This window comes from Pipistrellus kuhlii, unplaced genomic scaffold, assembly GCF_014108245.1.
Source record: "Pipistrellus kuhlii isolate mPipKuh1 unplaced genomic scaffold, mPipKuh1.p scaffold_m20_p_1, whole genome shotgun sequence".
In the NCBI taxonomy this organism is placed as follows: Eukaryota; Metazoa; Chordata; class Mammalia; order Chiroptera; family Vespertilionidae; genus Pipistrellus; species Pipistrellus kuhlii.
This window is the reverse complement of record NW_023425404.1, coordinates 42,242,014-42,267,937: the sequence shown is the minus strand read 5'-3', so window position 1 is coordinate 42,267,937 and position 25,924 is coordinate 42,242,014. Positions and strand designations below refer to the sequence as shown.

The 25,924-nt window shown below is 35.2% G+C and overlaps 1 protein-coding gene across 4 annotated transcripts in view; it reads left to right on the top strand.

Moving 5' to 3' along the window:
- Positions 1 to 25,924, top strand: part of UNC13C (unc-13 homolog C) — a 503,072-nt gene that overhangs the window by 275,473 nt on the left and 201,675 nt on the right. For all 4 annotated transcript variants that reach the window (XM_045582381.1, XM_036441424.2, XM_036441415.2 and 1 more), the window contains 4 exons: positions 6,139 to 6,295; positions 16,482 to 16,550; positions 17,301 to 17,390; positions 21,037 to 21,165. In XM_045582381.1, the coding sequence (XP_045438337.1) occupies positions 6,139 to 6,295; positions 16,482 to 16,550; positions 17,301 to 17,390; positions 21,037 to 21,165 (445 nt within the window). The remainder of the gene's footprint in view (positions 1 to 6,138; positions 6,296 to 16,481; positions 16,551 to 17,300; positions 17,391 to 21,036; positions 21,166 to 25,924) is intronic.

The window sequence follows — 25,924 nt, the reverse complement described above, 5'->3', positions numbered from 1 at the left end:
GTGGCTCAGCCTCCCCACTTATCTGAGGTGGACAATCTTGGTGCACCCCTTTGTTGGCTGTGTGCACAGTCTTATTGTAGTTAAGCCTTGATTGTTGTTGGTATAATTGGGGGTAATTGGCCTCCAGGCCAATTGGCTCTGAGGATCAGCTATGTCTATGCTGGGAGAATTTCTGTGCTGGAGACACCTTTATGTAACAAGATTTGCAAAAGCCTGTATGCTCAGCTTGGATGAGGTAGGGTCTCAGGGTGAAGCAAACAGCACTGGTTTTCCATCAGACCTGCCCTAAGAGACCCCTGTGTCTCAGTATCCCATGGTAATTGCTGCAAGCACCTCTGAGAGAAAGCCACCCTTGAGTTCCACCTGGCAGGCAGCCCAGTTTCTCCCCAAATGAGTCTGGGTCCCCAGAGTCTCACCCAGAACTGGAGTTCAGTGCAATAGGGAGCTTTTGTCTCTCTCCCTCTTGGGAAAGCCAGCCACACACTAAGTTTCCAGTCCTCTCCAGGCACACATACCAGTACCTCTGCATCCTGCAGTTCCTCTGAGTCTCAGTGTGCTTTTTTCTTTCCTACTAGTTGTAGAATTTCTACTCAACCAGCCTTCCTGTGGTTCTGGATGATGTCCATTTTGTCTTTCAATTGTGATTTTGAATTTGTTGTGTGAGGCAGCAGTTTGTGTTTACCTATGCTGCTATCTTGATTTCTCTGCCCATTTTTAAATCAAAATTTTTTGGGGTGCTTTTGTTGTAGTTGTTTTTTGGTGTTGCATTAGTTCCTTATACAATATATGTTGGATATTAGATGTATCATTGGCAAATACCATTTCTCATTTAGTAGGTTATCTATTGGTCTTGCTAATGATTTTCCTCGCTGTGTAAAAGAATTTTAGTTCATTTTAGTCCAACTTGTATATATTTTTTCTTTTGTTAGCCTTGCTCAATGACACACACATATTCAAAAATATGTTGCTAAGAGCAATTTGACAAACTAATAACACTTAAAAAGTATTACTATCCATGTAAATATGATGTCTTCATTTATTATTCATTGATGATCATAGTTGAAAATTAATTTTTATAGAAAAATATACATTTTATGTTGATGTTGATATTATAATTCTATGTATAATCATATTTATAAGAATTGTATTTATTCCCACATTCTCCTGTCATTTCTTTTCATTTAAGACATTTTCAGTTGTCAAAAGGAACTAAAAATTATATTTATGTTGACATTTTTATCATTTGTGTTGTATTTGAGTGTTCTAGAAAATATTATGTTGATTATTTCTAATAATTTGGATAATTTTCAGAATACTGACATTCTTCTATTAGATGCAAAGTATAACTTGAAGAACAGCTTTTGACAATATTTTCCATATAATACTTTTGTATTTGAAGTATAACTTGAGTCCTAAACTTGTTGGCTAATGAATAACTCAACAACAGTATATTAATAATCAACCATGTCTTTGAATTTAAACTGCATGCCTATTGAATTAATATTTTTCTGTTTTTCAAAAACTGGCTTCAGGGGACCAGAAAACCAAACAATCAATAACAATACTCAACTAGACATGGCCAGGTTATCTCAGAAGAATTTGTTCTTAATTTTTAAACACACAAAATTGGGGAATTAAACTTTAAGGAAAAAATATATGTCCTATCTGTGTAGTAAAGATACAAGTTTGGGAAAAAACAAAACTTCTGGATTTTAATTCTTCTGGATTTTACTGTGCACCATGTGATCAGAAAAATAAATCAAATTAGTGTTTATTTTTAATACTTAAAGTCCTCTTATGCTTAGCCAAGTTCCCAGGTAACTTTATAACCTACCTCTTACATTAGAGATTGCTTGGTTTCTTTAGGCATATTCCCATATTTTTAAGATAAATTTGGAACACAAATAAATAAGAGGGAAGTGTTTATTAACTCAGAGTGTCTGGTTGTTGAGTTTTCCTCTTGTCTATTTCTTATCATAAGAAAGAGGCTGAATCGATTTTGTTAGTAAGTAACCTGACTGTTAATTCAGAATTGCCCAATCCTCAGGGTTCCTCCTACATATTATAAATCCTCTCTCCTTTTACCACAGAACATTTTCTATGAAGGCACAATGTATTAGCCCTATTTGCTGCATAACAATGTATTCTTTGTTTTGGAGCATTCATGAGAAAGAGAAAAGGGATTGCAGTTTTCCTCTTTGGAAAAGTGTTTGATCAGGACCTGGAGGATTTCTTTTCATATGGTAAATGCACCCATCCATCTAAAATGAGAGCAGTTTTCCAATTTATGACAGTGATAGGAGCATGTGATCTATTTTTGAAAGGAGCATGCTATTCCATGTATCTCACACTATGACATTGGGCATAGATCCTGTTTCCAGGATGAGAATTAGGGAATCCTTGATGCTTTTCATTTATTTATGCAAATGTATGTTTTTAACAGTGTTCTGACAGACCAACTGTTCACCCCTGAACACATGCAGAAAATTTCATGTCAAGCATTAAGGTTTAAATTGTCCTCTGAAAATGATCTCTGTTGAGCAAATACATTTTAACTGAGTACTTAATGAGTCTGTCATTTATTATAAAATGAAACCGAAGGTTTCTTTAAAAATCTGAGATTTTATTAGGCTACGTAGTCATCCCTCTGTAATGCTGTGTAAGAAAAGGCTAATATGCAAATTGTCCCCTTGACAGGGAGTTCAACCAGGAGTTCACCCAGGAAGTGGGGCCTGCTGGCCAACCACCTGCATCCCTTCCCACTGGCTGGCCCAGCCCAATAGGCCACAATTGGGGTGGACAAGCTGGACCCCAACCATGCACAAATTCATGCACCATGCCTCTAGTACCAAATAAGAAAAAAAGTATTAGGTCATTTTTTTCCCTTTGGTGAGCTTAACAACCAATGCTCTGGCACTAATCATCCTACTCTAATTCATTTTTAAACCAGAACTGTTGGGATATAGTTTACTTTAATGCCACTGGTCTATTTTAGCTGCTTGAGCCAGGATCTTGCTTTCTAAGGATATTGATGCTCAATTAAGTCATTCATTCTTTTAGGAAATATTTATTGAGTGCCTTCCATGTGCCAGGAAGTTCTCTAGGCACTAAGTATACATCAGTGAACAAGAAGGCAAGGTCCAGATCTCCATAGAGCCCACATTTCAGAAGAAGTAATGTATTTATTTGATAGACACTTTCTAAGTTTCTAAGAAAGAGGACTTATACAGGGCAATGGGATTCAATAATAAAAGATGGCTCTTGTACCCAGTGAGTTCCTAATCTAGGGGGAACAGGAAGAAGAAATTACATAATTACAAAACAGTATAATAGAGATATGCATGTGTACTATAAGATTATAGGCAGGGGGCAAATTAAGGCATATATGAAGAGAGGTGTCAGAGCTCATGGACAGCTTGCATGTCCCATTCTGACTTACTATCCAACCTTGATCATTTCTCTAAACCCTATGCATTTTATTACTTTATTTCTCAAAAACCTCTTTAATCGAGTACCAGCCATCAATAGCACCTATAAAACACTGATGCTTTCGACCAAAAGAGAAGTGATCCTTTAAAAGTTCAAGCCCCTCTTTAGCGACAAGGATGAATAAAACATTTACTAATCACTGAAATGCATGCTACTCTGAATTCTCTGGAGCAAATGTGATAAATACTGTTTTAGTATATTTCTAACATCAAGAATACAGATATTCTTTCCTTTCATCTTGTATTGTTTCTCTGAAAACCCTTATAAGGGTTTAAGAATCACTATCTTTTTGGTGCTGCTTTCTAATCACCCTGCTATTGTGGTCATTAAAAATAGTTAAAGAGATTTTAAAATCTGTTTAATCAAACAGATTTTCATCCCTTGAAAACCACAAAATGTCATTAGAGACAGTTATCATGAAAAGACAGGGGAGTTAGATAATTTTTTCTCCATTATGATACCGACAAAACAATAGCTAACTGAATCCACATGTGTTACTTGAAGTACACATGACTTCCAATATTTTCCCAGTCATATTTTGAGAATTAATGGTTGACAATGTTTTGGCAGTTGCTTCAGCCAAGATGCCTAATAACAATCTCATTATTGCTAATTCAAGCATTGTCTTTTTGGAGTTTGTTACTTCAACTTTTCCCGTGGAACTGAAATTCCATTTGCTAAGTTGATTTGACACTAACCCTACTTTCTTACAAAAATGAAGTCAAGTGATTTTAATATTATTAATTAATTGTTCTTAATCAAGTCTGTGTAGGGAATTGTTACGCACTTCCAGAAATTATAGTAATATGGTTTGACCTATTTTATTTGAAGGTATGCTTTTTGAAGGGGTAGTTTGCCGCAAGGATGTACTCTGTCATTTAAATTGCTAATTGTACTTTTAATCCTGTTTCATCTCTTCCCCTTAGGATAATTTAAGTAGAATTGGAACTGCAGCCTTTAAAAGGAAATGATTTTCAAAGAGATGGTTAGAAGCAAAAAAAGCAGGCCTTGGCAGTAACCACGTATAAAGAAAGGACATACAAGCTCTGCAGCAGACACATTCCCAAAGTGAAGACCATGTACAAGCCTGTTAGCCTAACATTCAGAAAGTCAAGATGCCTCAGGCTTTGCATAATCCACAATTACGGACTGACCTCTAATTTGGGCCTACCAAACATAATTACTTATGAGTTGTTGGGGAGAGAAAGAAATGCAAAAATCATAGTGCTAGAGAATATAAATTTCTTTTTTTAAATATATTTATGTAAATTTATGGTATTTAATAGATATTAATAAGAATTAATTTATTGTATAATGAAGTCAAAATATGTACCCAAAGGAAACAATCAGTGATAATCTAATTCTAGGGTTAAATTGCACAAATTATGTAACTCTCAAGTTATGTTTGTTATTCATGATCTTCAGAGATCCACATTTAAAAATTTAACCTACTTTTATTAACTAGTATTGTAACAAGCTCTAGGAGCGTGGCCTGGCTGAGATCTCAGAGAAGCCACCGTTAGTAGGACCACCAGCCATTTCATTTGAGGTGCAGCTCAGGCCATTTCCATATATATGTGCACTCTGTGCTTGTACTCAGTAATACAAAATCCACTGAGGTCTAGGAGGAGGACACATTACTGAGGAAGGACAGCAAGCAACATGGGCTCAGATTATGTGCTGAAATTTCCTTCCTCCATACGTAACTTATATTTTCACTTTGATCCCTAAGCTGTGCTTTTAATGCTCAGGTCTTTTGTTATGGTTCAGATGAAACGGGTTTTCTTGAGAGGAGTACCAGAACTGAACGCTTATTGCTTCTGATGTGTGTACATGGTCTTTAAGTATAAAGATGGCATAATCCAACCTTTCCTCACTACTCATCTGTTGGCTTAATTAAATCCTGGCTTTAGCAAAATGGGAAACAGAACTGCTTATGAAAGATAATCCTTTATGACAAAAGCTCACAAGCTAGACTGGAGGCAGATGCTACATTTACTTGTTCAGTCACTGTGCAGTTTGAGGAGGGCCTCTTGCTTTACCCGTGACATGAGTGGGGACACAGTTGCTGGGAAAAGGAGACACCTGTGTTATTGCTTCCCGCCACCGTGCTGGAGTCCTCTGGAAATTGTACTTTCTTTTTTTTTCTCTTTTTTTCCTAAATATAATATTTTATTGATTTTTTTACAGAGAGAAAGAGAGAGAGATAGAGAGCTAGAAACGTCAATGAGGAAGAAACATCGACCAGCTGCCTCTTGCACACCCCCTACCAGGGATATGCCTGCAACTAATGTACATGCCCTCGACCAGAATCGAACCTGGGACCCTTCAGTCTGCAGACCGACGCTCTACCACTGAGCCAAACCGGTTTTGGCTGGAAGTTGTAGTTTCACTGTGTACACACAACACTCTCACAATTGAAAGGGTTTATGCACACATCCCCTTGGCAAATCATATTCTAATTAAACCACTCCACATCTGTGAGGGAGAACTTTTTTAAAGGGCTGACATTGCTTTCCATTTCAATTACAGATATGGTCCTTTTCACAGATGCAGCTGAGGAATTATTTAATTGCTGGTGTTAGAGGTTATGCTATTGTTTGAATTATGTGGTTCCTATCTAAAGGGCTCGATGTTCTTATCTTGCAGGCACTTCTCATGTCTGTCTTCTAAATACATGTGCCCTGGCGTCCCTGCCATCATGAGCACCTTGCTGGCGAATATAAACGCTTTCTATGCTCACACAACAGTTTCAACAAACGTGCAGGTTTCTGCCTCGGATCGATTTGCAGCTACCAACTTCGGTGTATGTATTGCTTCGTTAAGTATAAAATTTCTAGAAGCTTATGGGAGTTACATATTAAAGGGTTACTGGGCTCCAGATATTCTTGTAATCTCATTGCAGAAGGTATATCTTAGGAAATATTAATTACTATAATTGGGCTAAAGCTAAAAGTCCACTTGAAACATATTCAGTGAAATCATTTTGACAGTCAGTAAGCATTTTCATTAGATGAAATCTCCATATCTGGAACGAGCTTTTTCAATGAGGGAAAAACATACATTTTGTGAGAGTATTGGTATTTTGTAAGAAATTATCCATGTGTGCAAATTTGGGATTCACCATTGCAGACACTTTTCTCTGGTAAATGTGAGTCTGGTTGATTTCTCTATTAGGCTTCATTTGTACCTTCTGTTGGTTTCTACTGGTACTGATGGATAACAGCATATCTTCTAAGTAAAAAATGAATGAATAAATAAATAAATAATCCTATAATATAAAAGCGTAGTATGCAAATTGTCCCCTCAACTGGAGTTCTTATGGGAGTTTGACCAGGGGGCAGGCTAGCAGGGGGAAGGGAGGGAGGCCCTGGCTGGCAGCCGGCAGGTGCTAGGGACCCTACAGTGCATGAATTTCATGCACTGAGTCTCTAGTAGATGTATAAAGAGTCTAACAGAACTACCTGTATCTAATTAAGATTGTCCACATGAAGTATTCAAATGCATTAAAAATACATTGAAAAGTAAAAATGTAGGGATTCTGTGGAATCTCATTACCTATTGCCCCTGTCACTGGAGCTCATTCTTTATAAGCATTAAATTAAATTGAGCCTGGCCATTGTGGCTCAGTGGTTGAGTATTGACCCAAGAACCAACAGGTCCCCTGTTTGATTCCCTGTCAGCAGCCAATCAATGTCCCTCTGTCATTGATGTTTCTAGCTCTCTATACTTCTCCGTCCCCCTCTCTCAAACCAATAAAAATATGTTTTTTAAAAATTGAAATTGACAAAACTGGAAATAGGATATAAATTAACAGTAATTTTAGTAAAGTGATAAAGATCTAAACTAAGAATTAGTGGAGATCAAGAAGGAAGAACAAATTTCAGAGCTTTTCAACTTCACTAAGTATCTTTCAGGATGTGGACAGTGAGGGAAATGGAAAAATGCCTGGAAAGATTCCCAAGGTTTTGGCCAGGGCACATGGGTAATCCAGTAGCTTTATTCAATATCCCTGAAAGACAGGTATTTTTCCATGACATTGCAGTTACATTTCCCACTGAACTTAAAAATTGGTTCACTGAGTCGATTTTGTGATTGATCATGGTGTTAGAAATCAAACTGAGGACATTATGTGTCATAGAGTAAAAAAATGAAACCCAGCAAATAAAATGGTGTAAAGCCAGTAAGGGGGGGGGAAATGTGCTGCTGTGTCTATTTTCTTATCTTTTTCATCTAAAAGAAAATGCATGTGAAGTAGAAAGATAAGGCGGAATGAATCAAAGGAAAAAGTGATTGTTATTTAATGACAAGACAAAATAAACACTAGTAGAAGAAAACTCTATGAGAGGAGTCATTGGGGTTGGAGTTTGAACTCAAAATTAGTAAGTCAGTTCAGTCATTTAAAACTATTTCTCAATCTGCTCTATGTGGACAAGAATTATTTCTTTAACATGTTTCTCAAATTAAAATGAGGTAAGAGGTGGTAAGCCAGTTTGTAAACATTGAAAGTTCTCTCTATAATAAGATATGAAAATTGCATTTCTCATACTTTACCTATAGTCAAAACCAAGCATGTCAGACTTACGGCCTGCAGGCCACATGTGGCCCACAACAAATATTATTGTGAACCAGCCAATATAATGGTATATAAGAAAAATTTCATAACTTAATTTTTATAATATCCTGTTACACATAATTATAATGAGCTGCAGTGTTCGCTAATAACTGATAACTATAATTGAGTTGTATTCATTTCCCTTACACCCCTTGTGTGCAGATGCACCATTTCTTTCTACTAATACTAGCAGGGAATATTGTAGCAGCTGATGGCCATATCATTACTCTTGGACTGACATATTTGGTATGCACAACAGAAAATATTTCACTTTTGGAGAAAGAAAAATAAGTTTATTTGGGCTACACTTAGTAATTTGTGCAGTCATTCAGTGTCTGGTAAGTTAATGTTCAAGAAAAAATATTAATTTTTATTAAAATGTTCTATTAATTTATGCTAATGATTGCTCATGTCAGCCCTTTGTATTCAGCATGTCTCTATCCAAATAAACCTACATTTCTATGAAAATTGAAGCTTTTGATTTTTTGCAGCTCACATTAACTTAAACCTGGTTTATATCTGTGTTGGCCTTTAAATTTAATATGCTTGGTCTACACAGTACACCACCAGGCACTTTGCTATACAGTTTGACTCTTGCAACAGCTGGGACCAAAGAACATTCCCTAACCAGCCCCCCCAAAAAATACAATCATGAGTCATACCAGATCATAGAGTAGTTTTGTTATAACAACCTCATTTTGGTAATAGCATTGATTGTTTTGCTTTTAATATTCTTCCTGGGAACATTGTGCAGAATAAGCCAACCTTGTGGAACACGGAACCTTTTACCACCTGAGAAAGAAGATGTGTTTACATGATTAATATCCAACATAAATGCTACCTGGAGGGAAATAAGTAGCATGCTTTTTCACTTCATGCTGACCCAAAGAAGAGAAACCAAATTGATTTCAGTTCTTTTTAGTGTTTCAGTGGCAATATGATTATAACAAACTTCATTTTGTAAATCAAATGACTTATTGTCGAAGAGGTTTCAAAAAGAAAATCTTTCTCAAACTACATCTGTATACATCGGTGAGGTGGTATGCAAATGTAACCATATTTTTCTCTATCTATTGAAAATAATGTTATTTGTACAATATATGTAAGTAAAGTGTCTCCTACGTGCACTTTAAAGCTTGGCATTCTTATTTACCTGACTTTTGAAGCTAATACTGTCACTTGTAATGTAGGAACACCATTATATTGGTTCTTCTTTATCCTTCACAAAGGTGTAACCCAAATATTTTGATTCTTCAAAGGTTAAAGCAGTGGGAAAAGTTATTTTACTGATGAGGATTTTAAAACAAATACTCAAGGGAAGAAAACCATTTTTGTGTACAGGTGCTATTTGAAGTCATAGTTTAGGTTAAAATATTCAAGAATAAAGTGAAACAGACAGAACCTTTGGGGTGGAGAGGATGGGCAAGCAAATTTTGCTGAGGAAAATGGTTAAAGAAATTGAACAAATATGATAATAAAAATGTTATGCTTACTATGAAAGGCAAGGTAACTATTTTGAGAAAAGGGCAGTATATAACATTGTCAGGTGTTGCAAAAAAAGTTCAAATAATATAGGGAAAGAAATGAGCCTACTGGATTTGGCAATTAGGAGATCATTGCTTAGTGAAACCGTCTAAGGTCATAGCATTCTTCAGTGAAGGACAGAGATGAATAGTTGTGTGAACTATTTTTTATTTATTCACTAAAATACAATATAATGTAATCATTAAAGTCGAGTTTTTAAAGAACAGTTCACATAATTGAGCAATGCCCATGTTATAATGATAAATGAAGAAAAGGATACAGAACTCTACATAAGACAGTAACCCCTATTTCCTCACCAACGTTTACCCTTGTTTTCACATTTGTATGATAAAATTTATAAAAATATAATGTAGAAATGGAGCAAGGCTTTTAGGGATGAGTAATATTTTTTAATGTCCAAGAAGTAAAAGAAAAACTACCTCAGGCATGGGAGACATTTGAGGGAAGGAAAGGAGAAGTAAATATGCAAAATAAGTTGAAAGAAGTTTGTGTAAGGTAGCCTGCCTACTGAATATGGCAGATAGAATAAAACATGGAACTATAAGACAGTGCTGTGTTCTTGGGTTGATATTAAGTTGCCAACTGAAATGTTTGGATTTCATCTTGAGGCAAAGGGTATATACTTTGATAGAATTTTTGACTTAGATCACTCTTTAGAGGAAATATTATAAGAGGGAAAGATAAAATGAGTCTGAGACAGACAGAGTTCGGTTGTAGTAATAGAAATCATACAAGCAAGTTTAAATTGAAAGGGTCTTGGCACAGAATTAGATGCTTACAATTATCATCTGAGGGACTGGAGGAGGATCCTTCTGTAATAATTCTTAAAATATCAAAGTGAAACTGTCTTGAAAGAGAAGCTATGAGCTTTCCTACACTTAGAGAGATAAATCAGAAGGCTGCTTCTATTTACAATGCTATAGTTTTTATAAAACCACAAGCTAGAGACCTGGGATGAGAAATTAAGTATCTCTAGGACTTTACTTAGCAGTAGAACTAAACCAAGAAGCAGTAGAACTAAACCACTTCAGGTCTGCTTCCCAAAGGTAGTAGCTTCTTTGCATCTAATAGGCAGAAACTAAGATAATTGCAGAAACCTAACTGCAAAGGAGTTTGAGAAATACAGCATTTAGTTTTCTAGTCTCAAAACTACAGGGAATCACAATGAAGAGAGGAGAAATGAGTAAGCCAGTTCCTGGTATTGAACACAGGACTAAATGGAAATCAGTGAGGAGGCTGATGCGCTAGTCCTGGTAAGACAAAGTAATGCTGCATTTAGACAATGGTTTAGATAAAATGAAGTGATGTGGCAAAGGAGAAAATGAATGTAGAAAACATTTGGAAATAAATTATTTCTTTATGACTTCCTTAAGCAATTCTAGTTTTTGTGCTGCCTAAACCTTAGACTATTTAGTAAGACTCTCATTAAGAAGAATGTAAAATTGTCAATGAAAAATTTGATATATATTTAATATTTATTTCTCATAAAAATAAATTACAATGAGTTAGAAGTTATTATGACAAATTCCACAAATATAAAAATTCTAGAAAAACAACATATTTTTATTAATTAACTTCCTAACATATGTCTATAAAAGTTTGTTTTTACAGTTTTTGATTGTAGATGCTAGATCACTTATTTATATGGAAAAAAATCTGAAATATTCTTTCTATAGATAAAAAGATAATTCACTCTTATCTAGTACAGTTGATCAAACTTTAAAAATTGATACTTTAGAAAAGTTCCTTTCACTTTCATAATTCATTGATAATGGCCACATACCTTTTAATGATTTATCAAACTTGAGAATACATTTATTATACTTTTTTTTCTTGTGTGATGTCAGAGCAAAAATTGTGCCCATTGAAGTTAAACAGTTAAGGAAGACTTCATTTAAGGCTATTGCAATAGGGAGGAGATAATAGGAAGCTCAACTCCCCTGAAACAAGGGCTGGAATAATACAGAAAAAAAGTACATGAGGGTATTAGAGGGAAGGTTGAGCAATAGGACATGTTCAGCATATTGAATTTGTAAAAGTCTGTGGCTAGGCCAACTGTGTTTGCTAATTGATATCCATCAAAATTAGTCTCCTACCCTCCTGCTAAGACTGAGAGATAGAGGTGCTATATTTTTAATGCTTACATTTCCAAAGGATGGCTCTCAAGTACTTGAGAAAGACATTAGAAGCTTATAAAACTGGCAAGGGGCATCATTTAAAAAGATTTACATCTCAAAGGGGTAGAGAAGAAATGTGCAATTATAAAGTCTCCAAAGAAAACACTCTAAAAATAAAAAAGGGAGGTCAAGACCTAGAGTCAAGAACAGAAGCCTGTGTAAAGCTTAGTCAAAATGAGGGAAGCATCTGAGCTCTCTTGGTCAGTGAATAATAACATCTCAATGCTTTTCAAATTTGCCTGTGAAGGGACTTCTTAAATGCTCTTTGAATTGATAACGTTTATTAATGTATTAAGATGTTTATCCTTGATAGCATCATTGTAGTGGCATTTTATAATGTTGTAGAATCTCTGTAGGTATATAATATTTCTCTCTTTTCCACGACCAGCATGGCTAGAGAATGGACAGAAGTCCTGAGTAGGGGCAACAGGGGATTGAGAAAATGAAAGAAAGAGACAGATACAGAGATAGAAGGAAAAAGCTGGGCCCTGTGGGACAGCTGTCCTCTGAAAAAGAGACAGTGACCCAGAGCCTATACAGTATGTTTATTTTATACAGGGAAATAAATACCAGGAGGTTTTACTAAAATCCAAGATAAAGAAGATTATGTGCATTCTTGTGGCATCTTTGTAATTGTCACTTCTGGGTGGGCCCAGATAATTGTGTTTGTTCCTGGTGCCTGGCTGGATCCAGATAATGAAATCCACCCCTTGGCACCTGAGCTAAAGGTCAGATTGACAACACACCTGCCTCTGGCAAGGTATGTTTCCAGGGCATAGCTCTGCCAGGCGCCACTAGATTCAAAGGACATTCAGCTCAGGGGCCTTTCCTACATGCTCTCTACAAATCAATTAATTTCAATATTCATTAAATTATCAAAAATGATTAAAATAGCCTCTGTATTACTTCTATTTGAAATGTTTCTGTTCTTCTTATTTAATGATTATTTTTGGTATGATCTAAAAAAAAGTTTTCATAATTTGTCAGTCCAGGTCAGAATAATTTTTACTCCTATTCTTGCAAATGTTATAAAAACCTAAGATCAGGTGAGCACTTGGTCAGGGCTTCTCCCAGGAAAGCTGAGGTCCAGAGTGTACCAAAGCTTATGCATCCTTATCTTGAAATTAAAGCATCCCTCCCTTTGAAATGAGGCTCTGAGAGAGAAGCCCAGGAGGCTGCAGAGATTTTTACACCCCTTCTTTATAAGAGCTTTTCCTTTCATATTTCCAGGATCCTGGGAGACTTACTAAGAATGCAGTTGTGCAGTAGCAATCGCTCCCCCCTACTCAAAAGCTCCCCTCTGCCCAAGGGCCAAAACTACTGATTTTGTATGGCTCATGAGCTAAGATTGGATTTTAGATTGTTTAAATTGTTAAAAGAAGCAAAAAGAAGACTATTAATTGTGGGGCATCAAAATGATATGAAATTCAAATTTCAGTGTCTATGTACAAAAATTTATTGGACAAAAACCCAGCCCCATTCATTTATATGTTGTCTATGGGAGCTACTATACTACAACACAGAGTTTGATCGTTGTGACAAAGGTTACAAAACTGAAAATATTTACTATATGGATATAGTTTTTCTTATCAACTAGTTGAATCTACATTTTTGATACAGGTAACACTTAGTATTCTTGTTATTGATTTTGCTTCTACCAAGTGCCAGACATGCAGTCCTTACCCAATACAAAGAACTGAATAATATCGCAGTGTCTGACACAGTGGCATGCACCTCAGGGGAAACAGTCTTTCATCACCCAGTCTTTCATCCTTCAAATCACACCCTGCAGGCAGTAGGTCTCCTCTGCTCAGGCAAAGACAGTGGCACTCAAGTTGAATAGAAATTCGAAAGTTAAAATTAAATTTTTAAGCTGTCCTGCTGTTTAAAGGATCTCTATGAAAATTTAATCAGCAGTGCACTTTTAATTTCACGTTATCTGATATTGTTTGAGATTTTGTGACAAGCCTCACAGTGTTTTCCACAGTTTTCTATTTATCTTGAATGTAAATTTTCCAGCTGATTACTGAAGACCTAGGTAGGAACCAGGTGTATGATTTGTAACAGTCAGGGTTTTGTTCAGTGTCATGAAACAGAAACTCAAACAATCTTAATTAAATAAGATTTGTCTCCATGTAACCAAACGGCAGAGGTAATAGGAACCCAGGGCTACTGTAGCTACTCAGAATTGTAATTTTTTGAAAGGGTGGGCAGATATGGCAAGGGTGAGGTGTATGGGGGGGACTTCTGCTTCTTGCTCCATACACTATTGTTACCATTTAGTTAGCTTTTCATCTTATAGCCCCATGGTCGACAAACTGCTGCTCACGAGCCACATGTGGCTCTTCCACAAAATACCACATCCAGGACAAGTCTATTTTGAAGAAGTGGCATTAGAAGAAGTTAAAAAAAAAAAAATTAGCCGAAGCAGGTTTGGCTCAGTGGTAGAGCATTGGTCTGCAGACTGAAAGGTCCCAGGTTCGATTCCTGTCAAGGGCATGTACATTGGTTAAGGGCACATCCCCAGTAGGAGGTGTGCAGGAGGCAGCTGGTCGATGCTTCTCTCTCATCGATGTTTCTAGCTCTCTATCCCTCTCTCGTCCTCTCTGTAAAAAATCAATATCTCTATCCCTCTCTCGTCCTCTCTGTAAAAAATCAATAAAATATATATTAAAAAAAATTGGCTCTCAAAAGAAATTCTAATCGTGTACTGTTGATATTTGGCTCTGTTGACTAGTGAGTTTGCCTACCACTGTTATAGCCACAGGATAACTGCTTTACCTTCTAGGATCTAATTTATGTTTGAGGTGGAAAAAAAGTAAAACACAAAGAGCAAATGGGGAAAAAAAACTAAAAAAACTAACAAAGACTTACATCGCAAAGAGTAATACAGCAAACACTGTCTGCCATGCACTGTTTTGAATCTTTCCAAATAGTAATTAATTGATAATAGGCTGAGTGCACCCCCTGAGCTAAACCAGGCACATGGTCATTCTTAGAGGCAAAGATGTCTGGAAAAGTAGGTATCTTATAATGGACATATTTGACTCATGCGATTCCATTAGTAAGGAAGTGTGGAAGAATGGATATAGAGTAAACAACCAGAATGGTTGGTCCTAGTATATATAACAGGGCCAGTGATTTTGGCCAGAGCATGGTTGACTAGGGTCACATCAGCTGTCTTGATTATTTGTACCAATCACAGAGGTCAGATGAAGAGGTCAGAGATATGACATGAACACATTTTATTTTATAATCATTGATTAATTAACTTTACTATGGACTAAACTGATTATTATAATAGGTCTCTTGTTGTTGTTTTTTAATTTTGATTGAGAGCAACTGAAACACATGTATGGGGGAAATAAAAGGTTAATAAAAGACAGTATAAGCCAGGTCCTCTCCTGGGAAGGTATGATGGAAATGGAAAAGAAAAATTTAGTACAGTCAACTCAACAGTATTTTTCAGTCATTTTATAGAAGAGTCTTATCCACTGAACAAGTGGCAAACTTCTGAAAAGCAAGGTTCATTTATTGGGTTCTTTTATTGCCTCCATAAGAGTTAACACAAAGGCAATATTCAAACTGTGTTCACAAGTGTGTCAACCTATTAGATTTTCACTTTATTCAGAAAATTGAAATTTCAACTTAGGAACAATTCATTAACTCAATTAATATTCAGCTCACTTCATCAAGATAAGTAACTTCAAGAGATAAGAGTTCTGTACCCTGTGAATCCATCTTGTATATGAAAACATTAGAAAAAGTTTTCACTTTTGCCAGTGTCTTCAAAATACATTTTAGTATTTAAAAAATAGTAATGTAGGCAGACACATTTACTATCATTTACTCTTACCTCCATATATTTTTTATTTTAATTTTTGGTCAGAAATCTGACCAAAATGAATGGTGAAACTATCTCTATAAAGTTTGTGCATGCGACTGATACTTTTACTCAATGTTTTTAATCTACACAGCTTTATCCTTATATTTTGTAGCAAAACTTCTTATTCTCATCATCTTCAAATCCCTCTATGAAGAGGTTGGTACAATACCAACACAGAATTAAGGGGAAGCGTTAGTGTATTATTGTTGTTGTTTTTGACTGATATTTTATATTTTTTGTTAGCACTAAAACATATAAGTTAAAAGCATTACATCCTTTCAGATTGTGAACTCTGTACATGTTACCAAAAGGAAAATGCTTTTTAAAATTGTTTTTGAAAAAACAACAGTTGTTCCCACTTCCATAGATGGGAGAAGTATTTAAAAAAAAAAACCAAACACACACTACAATTTATTTCTGGGGAGGTGGGCTGGTGTGTGTGGGTAGAGAGATGGTTTATATTTTCTCTTCCTGACTCATATTGTCATGAATCAGGACTGTGGCAATTCAGTTGCTTGCACTCTTCCTATAGGGCATAATTCTCTGGATACTTTCCATTCATCACAGAAAGCCATTGTGACTTATTGAAGGAATGTGAATTTGGTGTCAAAGAGACCTTATTTTGAGACACTGCTATGTCATATACCAGCTCTATAATCTTAGACAAGTCATTGCTATTTTTGAACCTTGATTTCTATAAAATGGGAACAATAACTGATAGTGACCATTTATTTCCATTCTCCTATTTTGTGTTTTTTTTTTTTAACAGAGGGAAAGATTCATAAAACTACTAGACCAGTTACACAACTCTTTAAGGATTGACCTGTCAAAGTATAGGGTATGTACAAAATTATTTGACTGAAAGTAAATATTGTGCTTGGCTCAGATGGTTTCTTGTGACATTGTATAAAGCTATTCATTATGTAATGGAAAAGCAAAAAATCCTGATTATGGGATCTCTTTTCCTATTCCTATCACACTAGAAGGGTCTACTAAATAAGTAAGCATTTGACCCTTGGTCATGTACCTAGCCCCACATAAGCCTACAGCAATACTGAGTGTGTGGCTTAATTTTATGATTTTTTTTTTAAATACCATCAGATTGAGTGGCTGTAAGCTAATTTATGGAGTGGATATATGGCCCAGTTCTCATCTTGAAAATTCATTCCTTGTTACTGAGATATCCTGTTGATATTTTTCTAGCTTTTGAGATTCCTATGGGAACTTGCTGCTTAAGACATTCCTTCTAGATTTTGAAGCTGTGCAGAGTTCATTGTCAATAATTCTATACTGCCTCTCCAGGTGAAACACACACAAAGTTTTTTTTTGGGGAAAAAAGTGACCTATATTGAGAAAACTATAAATATTTTCAAATATGTGCTGTCTTCCTCTATTTTAGTAGCAAAACTCTTAAGTAACAAGGAATAATATTGCAGTCATAATATTGTTTTGTGTATTTTTATTGTATTATGGGAATAAATAAAAGGATATAGCTTCATAAGACTAAGAAGAGTATATCCTCATACTTTCTGTGATGTTTTACATTAATGCTGACAATTTACCCATTTTCTGTTTCCTAATTGACCAGGAAAACTTTCCTGCTGGCAATGCTGAAAGACTGCAAGACCTGAAATCAACTGTAGACTTGCTAACAAGTATCACCTTTTTTAGAATGAAGGTACCTTATTTTATTTCTGACACTGACTTAGTGTGGTACAACACAGTTAAAGTCTGGTTTTACCTTTCATTTTGATTGAAGTATAATTTATATACAATGTTATAATAGTTTCTGGTGTACAACATAGTGACTCAATATTTATATACATTATGAAGTGATCACCATAAGTCCAATTTCTTTCTGTCACCATACAGTCACTAAAGTATTATTGATCATATCCTCTATACTGTCCATTACTTCCTTGTGACGTTTATTTTATAATTTTACATTTGTACGCCTAATCCCCTCTACCCATTTTACCCATTTCCCTACCCTGTCCCTCTATCAACCACTAGTTGGTTCTCTGTATCTATGAGTCTGCTACTGTTTTGTTTTGGTTGTTCATTTGTTTTATTTGTAAGATTTCACACCTAACTGAAATCATAAGGCATTTGCCTTTCTCTATCTCATTTTATTTAGCATAATATCCTCCAGTTTTATCTATGTTGTTGAAAATGGCAGGATTTTATTCTTTTTATGGCTAATATTCCAATATGTGTGTGTGGTATGCATGTGTGTATATGAGACATCTTCTTTTTCCACTCATCTATCTGTGAACACATAGGTTGCTTGGATATTGTAAACAATTTTATATAATAAAAGGCTAGTAATATGCAAAATGGCGGAACAAATGGTCACTATGACATGCAATGACCATCACGGGGCAGACAATCAATGAAGGAGCTGCCCCCTGGTGGTCAGTGTACTCCCACAGGGGGAGCACAGCTTGGCCAGAAGCCAGGCTCATGGCTGGCTTGGCCAGTGCAGCTGAGGTGACAGGAGTCTCTCCCGCCTCCACCACAGGGCTAAGATGTCCAGCTCCCTGACTGTGAGAGGGTGCAGGCCGGGATGAGATAACCCCCTGAGCGCATAAATTTTGTGCACCAGGCCTCTAATACACACACACACACACACACACACACACACACACACACACACACACACACAAGGCATCTCCATAACTCTAGACTCATTTATCCAGATGTCTACTTGAAATCTACTTTTATGCATGACAGGCTTTCAATCTTAACCTCTTTGAAACTGAGCTTCTGATCTCTCAAGCAGAGCCTTGCTGGTCTAAGTTGGGGCTATCTCTATTGTATCGGTTAATCAGGCTAAAACCTTGGGATCCTGACTCTCTCTTTCTCTCACATCAATCATATAATGTCAGCAAATCCTGCTCTTCATTTCAAAATTAATCCAAATAGGATTTTTTTTTTATAACAGCCAGCTCCTAGCTTACCACTATAGTCCAAGCACTGTTTTCCCTTGACTGGATTACCACAATATTCACTTCACTGGTCTTTTCTCTTATTCTATAGCCCAACTTAAGGCAACATAAGGGAACCATTTAAAGGATAAGGTCATTTTGATCTTCTACTCAAAGAGTCCAATTTATTTCCCCTTTGATCAAAATTAAGGTTCTTTCCATAGCATATATGTGACTTTTCCCCAGTCCCATCCTTTTACTTCTCTGAATTCATATACGTACTATAGCTGTCTTATATAATATTTATTCTACTCCATTGAGATAACTCTTATAATCTATTCTCTATTTTTTTCTTTTCAACATGCATCATAATCATATAGATAAAAGACTAAAATGCTAAGTGTCTACCCAAGAAATGACATCACATAGCAACACCTGGCTTCCTCTCCCTAGCTACTAGCCTCCTTGCAGTTTCTACAGCCCAGGAACATGACTTGCTTTATAGCCAGGAGCAAACATTTCATATTTTAACCAAATGTTTGTGAAGCATTTTCCCGTGCCACATCTCATTTGATACTCACAGAAGTCCTGGGGTAGGTAGATAGGAGACTCAATAGAATCCTATTTCCTTTTAATTAGCCAGAAAACGGAGTTTTAGAAAGCTTAGAAACTTGACCTGACTGATAAGTAAGAAAGGGTGAACCTTAAAAATGAATTCAGGTTTTCTCACTGCACAGAATATAGTCAAACAGTCCTGCAGTTAAATATTTTACTCATTGTTCTCCCTGTGTGGTCACAATAATAATCTTCTCTGTGTTGATATTTACTGCTGTGTTCTGACAATTACCTGAAAGAGAAATTGATGAGCTTCCCTAGTTCACTAGGCTGGAAAAAGTTTAGCTAAATCAGAAAGCAGGTCTAATTAATCAAGGTTATTATATATAATAAACTTGCATATATATATATATATATATATATATATATATATATATATACATACATGTATACATATACATATGTACACACATATACATATATATACATATATACATAAATCAGAAAGCAGGTCTAATTAATCAAGGTTATTATATATAATAAACTTGCATATATATATATATATATATACACACACACACACACACACACACACACACACACACACATATACAGGGTGTATATATATATATATATATATATATATACCCTGTTTCCCCGAAAATAAGACAGTGTCTTATATTAATTTTTGCTTCCAAAGATGCACTAGGTCTTATTTTCAGAGGATGTCTTATTTTCATGGAAACATGGTATATATATATATAAAAGGTTCAGTTGACTTTCACATATCTGATACATATATATATATATATATATATATATATATATATATATATACATATATATATATATATATAAAGCTCTCTCTGGCACCAATCGCATATGTGTGTTTCAATCTGTCATTGTTGATTGTGAATTTGGTTGACACTTCTATTATAAAGAAAGGGTGAATAGCAATATTAAAATATTTCTTCTAATTAATTTTCTTTCAATGTGCACAAATTCATGCACCAGGCCACTAGTGTAATATATTTTACTGATTTAAAAAAAAAATTCTTTATTGATTAAGGTATTACATATTTGTCCTCCCCCCATTCCAATCCCTCACCCCCCCATTCATGCCCCACCCCTATTGTCCTCAACCACTGGCTCATATATATGCACATAAGTCCTTTGGTTGATCTCTCCCTTTTATCCCCACCCTCCTTTTGAGGTCCAAAAGTCTGACCCATGGCTCCTTATCTCTGGGTCTATTCTTGTTCATTATTTTTTTTAATCTACTAAAATTTAGCTCCATAATGAAAGGAATTTGTTAAACAATTTTTATTGATTTCAGAGGGGAAGGGAGAGAGAGAGAGAAATATCAATGATGAGAGAGAATCATTGACTGGGTAGGGTTTGAACCTGCAACCCAGGCATGTATCCTTGGCCAGAATTGAACTCAGGACCCTGTAGTCTGCAGGCCAATGCTCTATCCACTGAACCAAACTGGTTATGGCTGAAAGGGATTTTTGTTTCTGTTGTTCATTGCAATATAACCACTTTCTGGCATATAATAGGTGGTAAATATTTGTCAAGTGTTGAATTAATTAATTAGTTAATTAAATGATGTAATTGTTCACATTTAGTGTTTCTATTTGAATATTTACAACTATGAGCATTTTCAATGAGTTGTCACATTACATAGTTAAAATGGATATTTATGCATTTATAACATTCTATGACCACATTTTTCCTGAACTTTGAAAAATCAACTAAAAGCATTTATTGAAACGGTTTGAGTTGTTTATACTAGATTGCAATGTTCCATTTCTCAATTTAAGAAAATAATTTCTCTGTCAGGTTCTGGAGCTGCAAAACCCCCCAAAGGCCAGCACGGTGGTAAAGGACTGTGTCAGAGCTTGCCTGGATTCTACGTACAAGTATATTTTTGATAATTGCTATGAACTCTATTCCCAGCTAACAGACCCGGTAAGAAGAGATTGTGTCTGTTTTAATATCTGTTTCCATAAGTTCAAAATGACAATAAATAGGAAATTATGTTCATTTAATTCCAATTATCTAGAAGTTTTAAGAATTTTCATATATTTTTCTTTATATTTGAACATCACTTTTATATACATAAAATAATTCACTTCTTACAATAACTGTATGTAGTAAAAGTGGATTAATTATTCAAGTTCTTAGGTGAGAAATCAGTTTTAGAAGAATTAAGTGGTTTACTCAGGGTCACACATTGGACAAGTGTCAGATTTGGGACTGGATTTAGGATTCTAACTCCTCCTCTTATGTTTTTCCCTTATTTCATACTGCCCTCCCTTATTATGTTTTCTCATAAAAATGATTGATGGAGAAACTTTTATAGAATTCAATGGTAAAATTGTCATACATATTATGTAAATTTATTATTAAGAAATATTTTAAAAATATAAAAGAAAATACAAAGAGTAAGTTAAACATGCCTATATTTACCACTTAGATAACCACATGTTAATATTTAGCAGTATCCACTCTGCTTTTTATTGTTTAAAGGTACTAAATGTTATACATGAAATGGCAATTCACTTTGCAGTTCTTCTAAATTTCATTCCCTTCTCTTCGTCATCCTTAAGAGATGAACACATTTTTAATATTGATCTTAAAACATATTTCCATATATGCTCAATGAGCACTTCAGTTTCATTTTCTATGAATTACCTATTAATTTTTTGCTTATTTTTCTTTTGGCTAGCTTATATTTTACTTATTTACTTGTAGAAAATTTTAAAACATATTCCAAATATTGTTTGTTGATTATGATATTTAATATATTTCAATATTATTTCCTTCTTTAGGTGTGATGTCTTTTGATTGCATTGAAGTTTTCTAATGCATGCTATGAATTATACATTGCTATTGCTTCTAAAACTGGTGTTAGGTGGTGGCTTTTTAGCATTTATCTATTCCCTACTTCCCAGAAGAATGCAGGTTTCCACTAGGTATTTAAAAGTTGACTTTTAATTAAAAGAAGTTCTTTTATATGTGAACTTCCTGGTTAATTGAGTGGGGAAGATTCTAGAAAGCATATGTTGTATAAAGATAAGTGGTAGGTTTCTCATGGTATTGAATCTTTATGGGGGCATTGATGCCTTAGCTTAATAGGAGAGAAAAATAAAGCTGATGTTTGTCAGTGTATAAGCAAAACAATATATAATCACATAATTACTTATAACTTTAGTTTGTATTTCATGCTAGATGAGATCTAGTTTAGAAACTTGGTTCTCTGAGATTTCTAGGGATTAAATTGTCTCTCACTTATATGCTCCTATGGGGTGGCTTTCTAGTGACTTTCCCTCATCTGTTTTCTACTCTCCATCTTCCACTGGGGCATTTTTCAATTGTTCTTTTACATGCTCACATCATTATCTTTATCTCACCTAAAATATAAAATTGAAACTTTTATTATACCTTATAAGTTACCCATATGCAACCGTACCAGTCCCAATTTCCAACTCCTTACACCTCCAAACCCAAACTGATCCCTTTCATGGGCCCTAATGTCTATTATTACCATAAATTCACATCTATGCATTTATGTTTCCTGTTCTGTATATTCTTCTTCCATTCTCTGCCTTCATTATAATCAAACTTAAATATGACCTCATTCTGCTAAATTGCACCTAGCAAATGAATCAAATCAAGGTAAAGTGGCATATTTTATTTAGTGTATTTCTAATATAATAATAATTAATTATAATAAACAATTTTATTTATGTGAGCATTATAGAAATGGGGGAGATCCCATAAAGCAAACATGCCCCTAACAAAAATTCAATAAATTGTTATATCAAAATGAATCTAATATACCGTAATATTTACTGACTTGATTTTCAAAAAAGGTATGTAATTTACCAGCCAACTTGTTTTCATTATAAGTAGAAAGATCTATAGATTTTATATAAAGTATTGTCAGTTGTGTGGAATGTTTGCAGCTAAGCTTTAATTCTAATAAAATAGACTTTTCTTGTAAACATTGTTATTATTTGAAATCCTAAAGGAACACTTATTAGGTCTGAGTAGTTTAAGAAACCAATGCTTTCTAGAGCCTTTCTAAAACCATTTCAGGCCGATTTCAATAATTAAGGCTCACCTCTTCTCAGTTGACTGCAACTTGGCTTAAGTCACACCAGGAATTGCCCTCAAATTCTGATGATGGTATCTTCAAAGTTAAATACCTTTACAAAATTAACCATCTTCATGATACATCCAAAATCTGATCACTTTTCACCAGCTCCATGTCTTAGCCACCATCATCACTCACTTGGATTGCTAAATAACTTCCCAATAGATCTCAATGTTTCCACTCTACTACCTTATGTCTGTTCTCAACAGAGCAGCAAGAATGATCAATTTAAAAAAATTAAGTCAGACCATGCCACCCTTTTGCACAGAATATTCTAAAGTCCCTTCATTTTAGTCAAATTTAAATTCTTTAAAATACCTATGAGACACAGGATCTGGCCCATATCGCACCTTCCACCCCACTTACTCTATTACTCTGTCCTTTGCACATATCATCCTGTGAGTGACAGCCAAATAAGAGTTTACCCACAAGAAAGTAACATGAACAATGCTGTGCCCCTTGTGTTATGACAGTACCTGGGTCATAGAAGATGCTCAAAAAAGCATTTATTGAGCCCTGGCTGATGTGGCTCAATTGATTAATTGATTGAGCACCATCCAGTGCATCAAAAGGTTACCTTATCAATCCCTGTTCAGGGCACCTGCCCAGGTTGTGGATTCAATCCCCAATCAAGATGTGTACAAGAATCAACCAATCAATGTTTCTCCCATGAATGTTTCTCCCTCTCTCCTTCTTCCCCTCTTCTATCTCTCTAAAAATTTATGAAAACATATATATTTTTTAAAAAGTATTTATTGAATGAAGTGAATAAAAGAGTAATTTTTCTCAAGCAATAAGCATATACAAGTATCTTGAGCCTATTATAAACAAGACTGAAAGAAATACTCTGTTCTGTGGTAGACTCTCAACAGAACAGCAAGAATGTGCTTTCTGAGAGGAACTGATAAAAGCCTCATCTAATCCCAACCTGTAAACACATCCTGCAATATCCTCCAGGTCTCTTCTGCTTCAGTAACCTGGAAGGACACACATTCCAGATGGTATAGCTCCCAGATGGAGGAGGGATAGCCAGCCAGTTCTAGTCTTTGGATATTTAGGAAATAATCCATTATCACATTAACTCACTGAAATTTAGAGATTTATTACCACAGCACAACTTGGCTTATTTTGACTAGTCGACCTTTAAATCCATTTCCAGCCTGCCACCTGAACTATTTACTGTTCATTTATGTTTATATGACTCTCCTATCTATAACTCTATAATCTCCATTCATTCATGGGACTGAGTCCAAACTCTTTGCTATATCCAAAAGCCCTCCAACAGCTGAGCTCTGACTATCTTTCCTCATTTCAACCTCATTTCCACCATATAGTCTATGATTCAGGATGCCTTTGTCTACATTGTCTTTGGATGCTTTTGAAGTTGTCTCACCTCCTCAAGCCTCCTCATAGCTAACTCTAGCTCAACTGGACTGTTCTTCAGAAAGTTTATAGGACCTCTCCTACCTGGATTAGGTGTTCCTGCTCTCAGTGCCCATAATACACTGATATGAGTACACCAATGCACTCATGTTGAATTTATTAGGTTCATAAAGTAATATCTGTTTTGCCTATCTTTCCAAGTATGCTGCGAGTTTCAGCTTTGTAATCCCAATGTTCAGTTTCATGCCTAACACAGAATAGGGTTGATTAAATTTTATAAAAATATCTTTATGTTACTTAGTTATTTAGTACCCTTCAACAACTCCACTTGCAAACCTAAACTTGATCTCTGATATCAAATTCCAACTCTACTGCTTATTAGTTCTGAGGCATTGGATGAGCTACTTAGACTCTTCATGTCTCACTTTCTTCATTAGGACATATTTTTAATATTCATGCTACTTCTGTTTTATCTGAGTTTTCTCTAGATGATTTAATGCCTGAAGCCCAAAATAAGAATTTCAGGGTTGTTAGACACAGTATAATTCTGACTATTTAAATGGAGAAGCATACTTTCTCCAAAGGGGTTTTGAAGAGCCAGATGAAAATAGTGTTCTGAATAAAAATTGAAATTACTTTTGACAGAAAGTCAAAATGATCACAGTTAGAAGAACAGGATAGGAATGCAGTCTCTAGAGGCTGGCTGCTCATTCATGGAGCAGCATTTTCCATTTACCTTCAAATGTGGACATACATGACTGATCTCTTGCATAAAGATACCTAAGAGATCAGACTACAAATTAGACCAATGTTGTCAATTATGTTTTGTTAAATAATAATGAGTTCTAAGAATCTTCACATAAGCTTATTAACTTTTTTAGTAACCATTTTTTAAAATGCCTTTCCTTACCTTATGACAATTTTTAGAAACTAGAATCTCTGTGTGTGTTTTTTTTCTGGTTGATAGTTGGCATTTGTTAGTCCTTTGTCAACTTTTGACATGGCAGAGATTTCTTGCAACCAGTCATTTTTCTTTATCTTTGTCTGCCATAGCATACATTTATATAATGATAGTGATCAATATTCCTTTTTAAAAGTTTTTTTGGAGTTTTAGTAAATTTGTTCTACCTATCCCACATATAGAAGGTCTCTGTATAGACAATAAAATGGATATGTTCTAGCTTG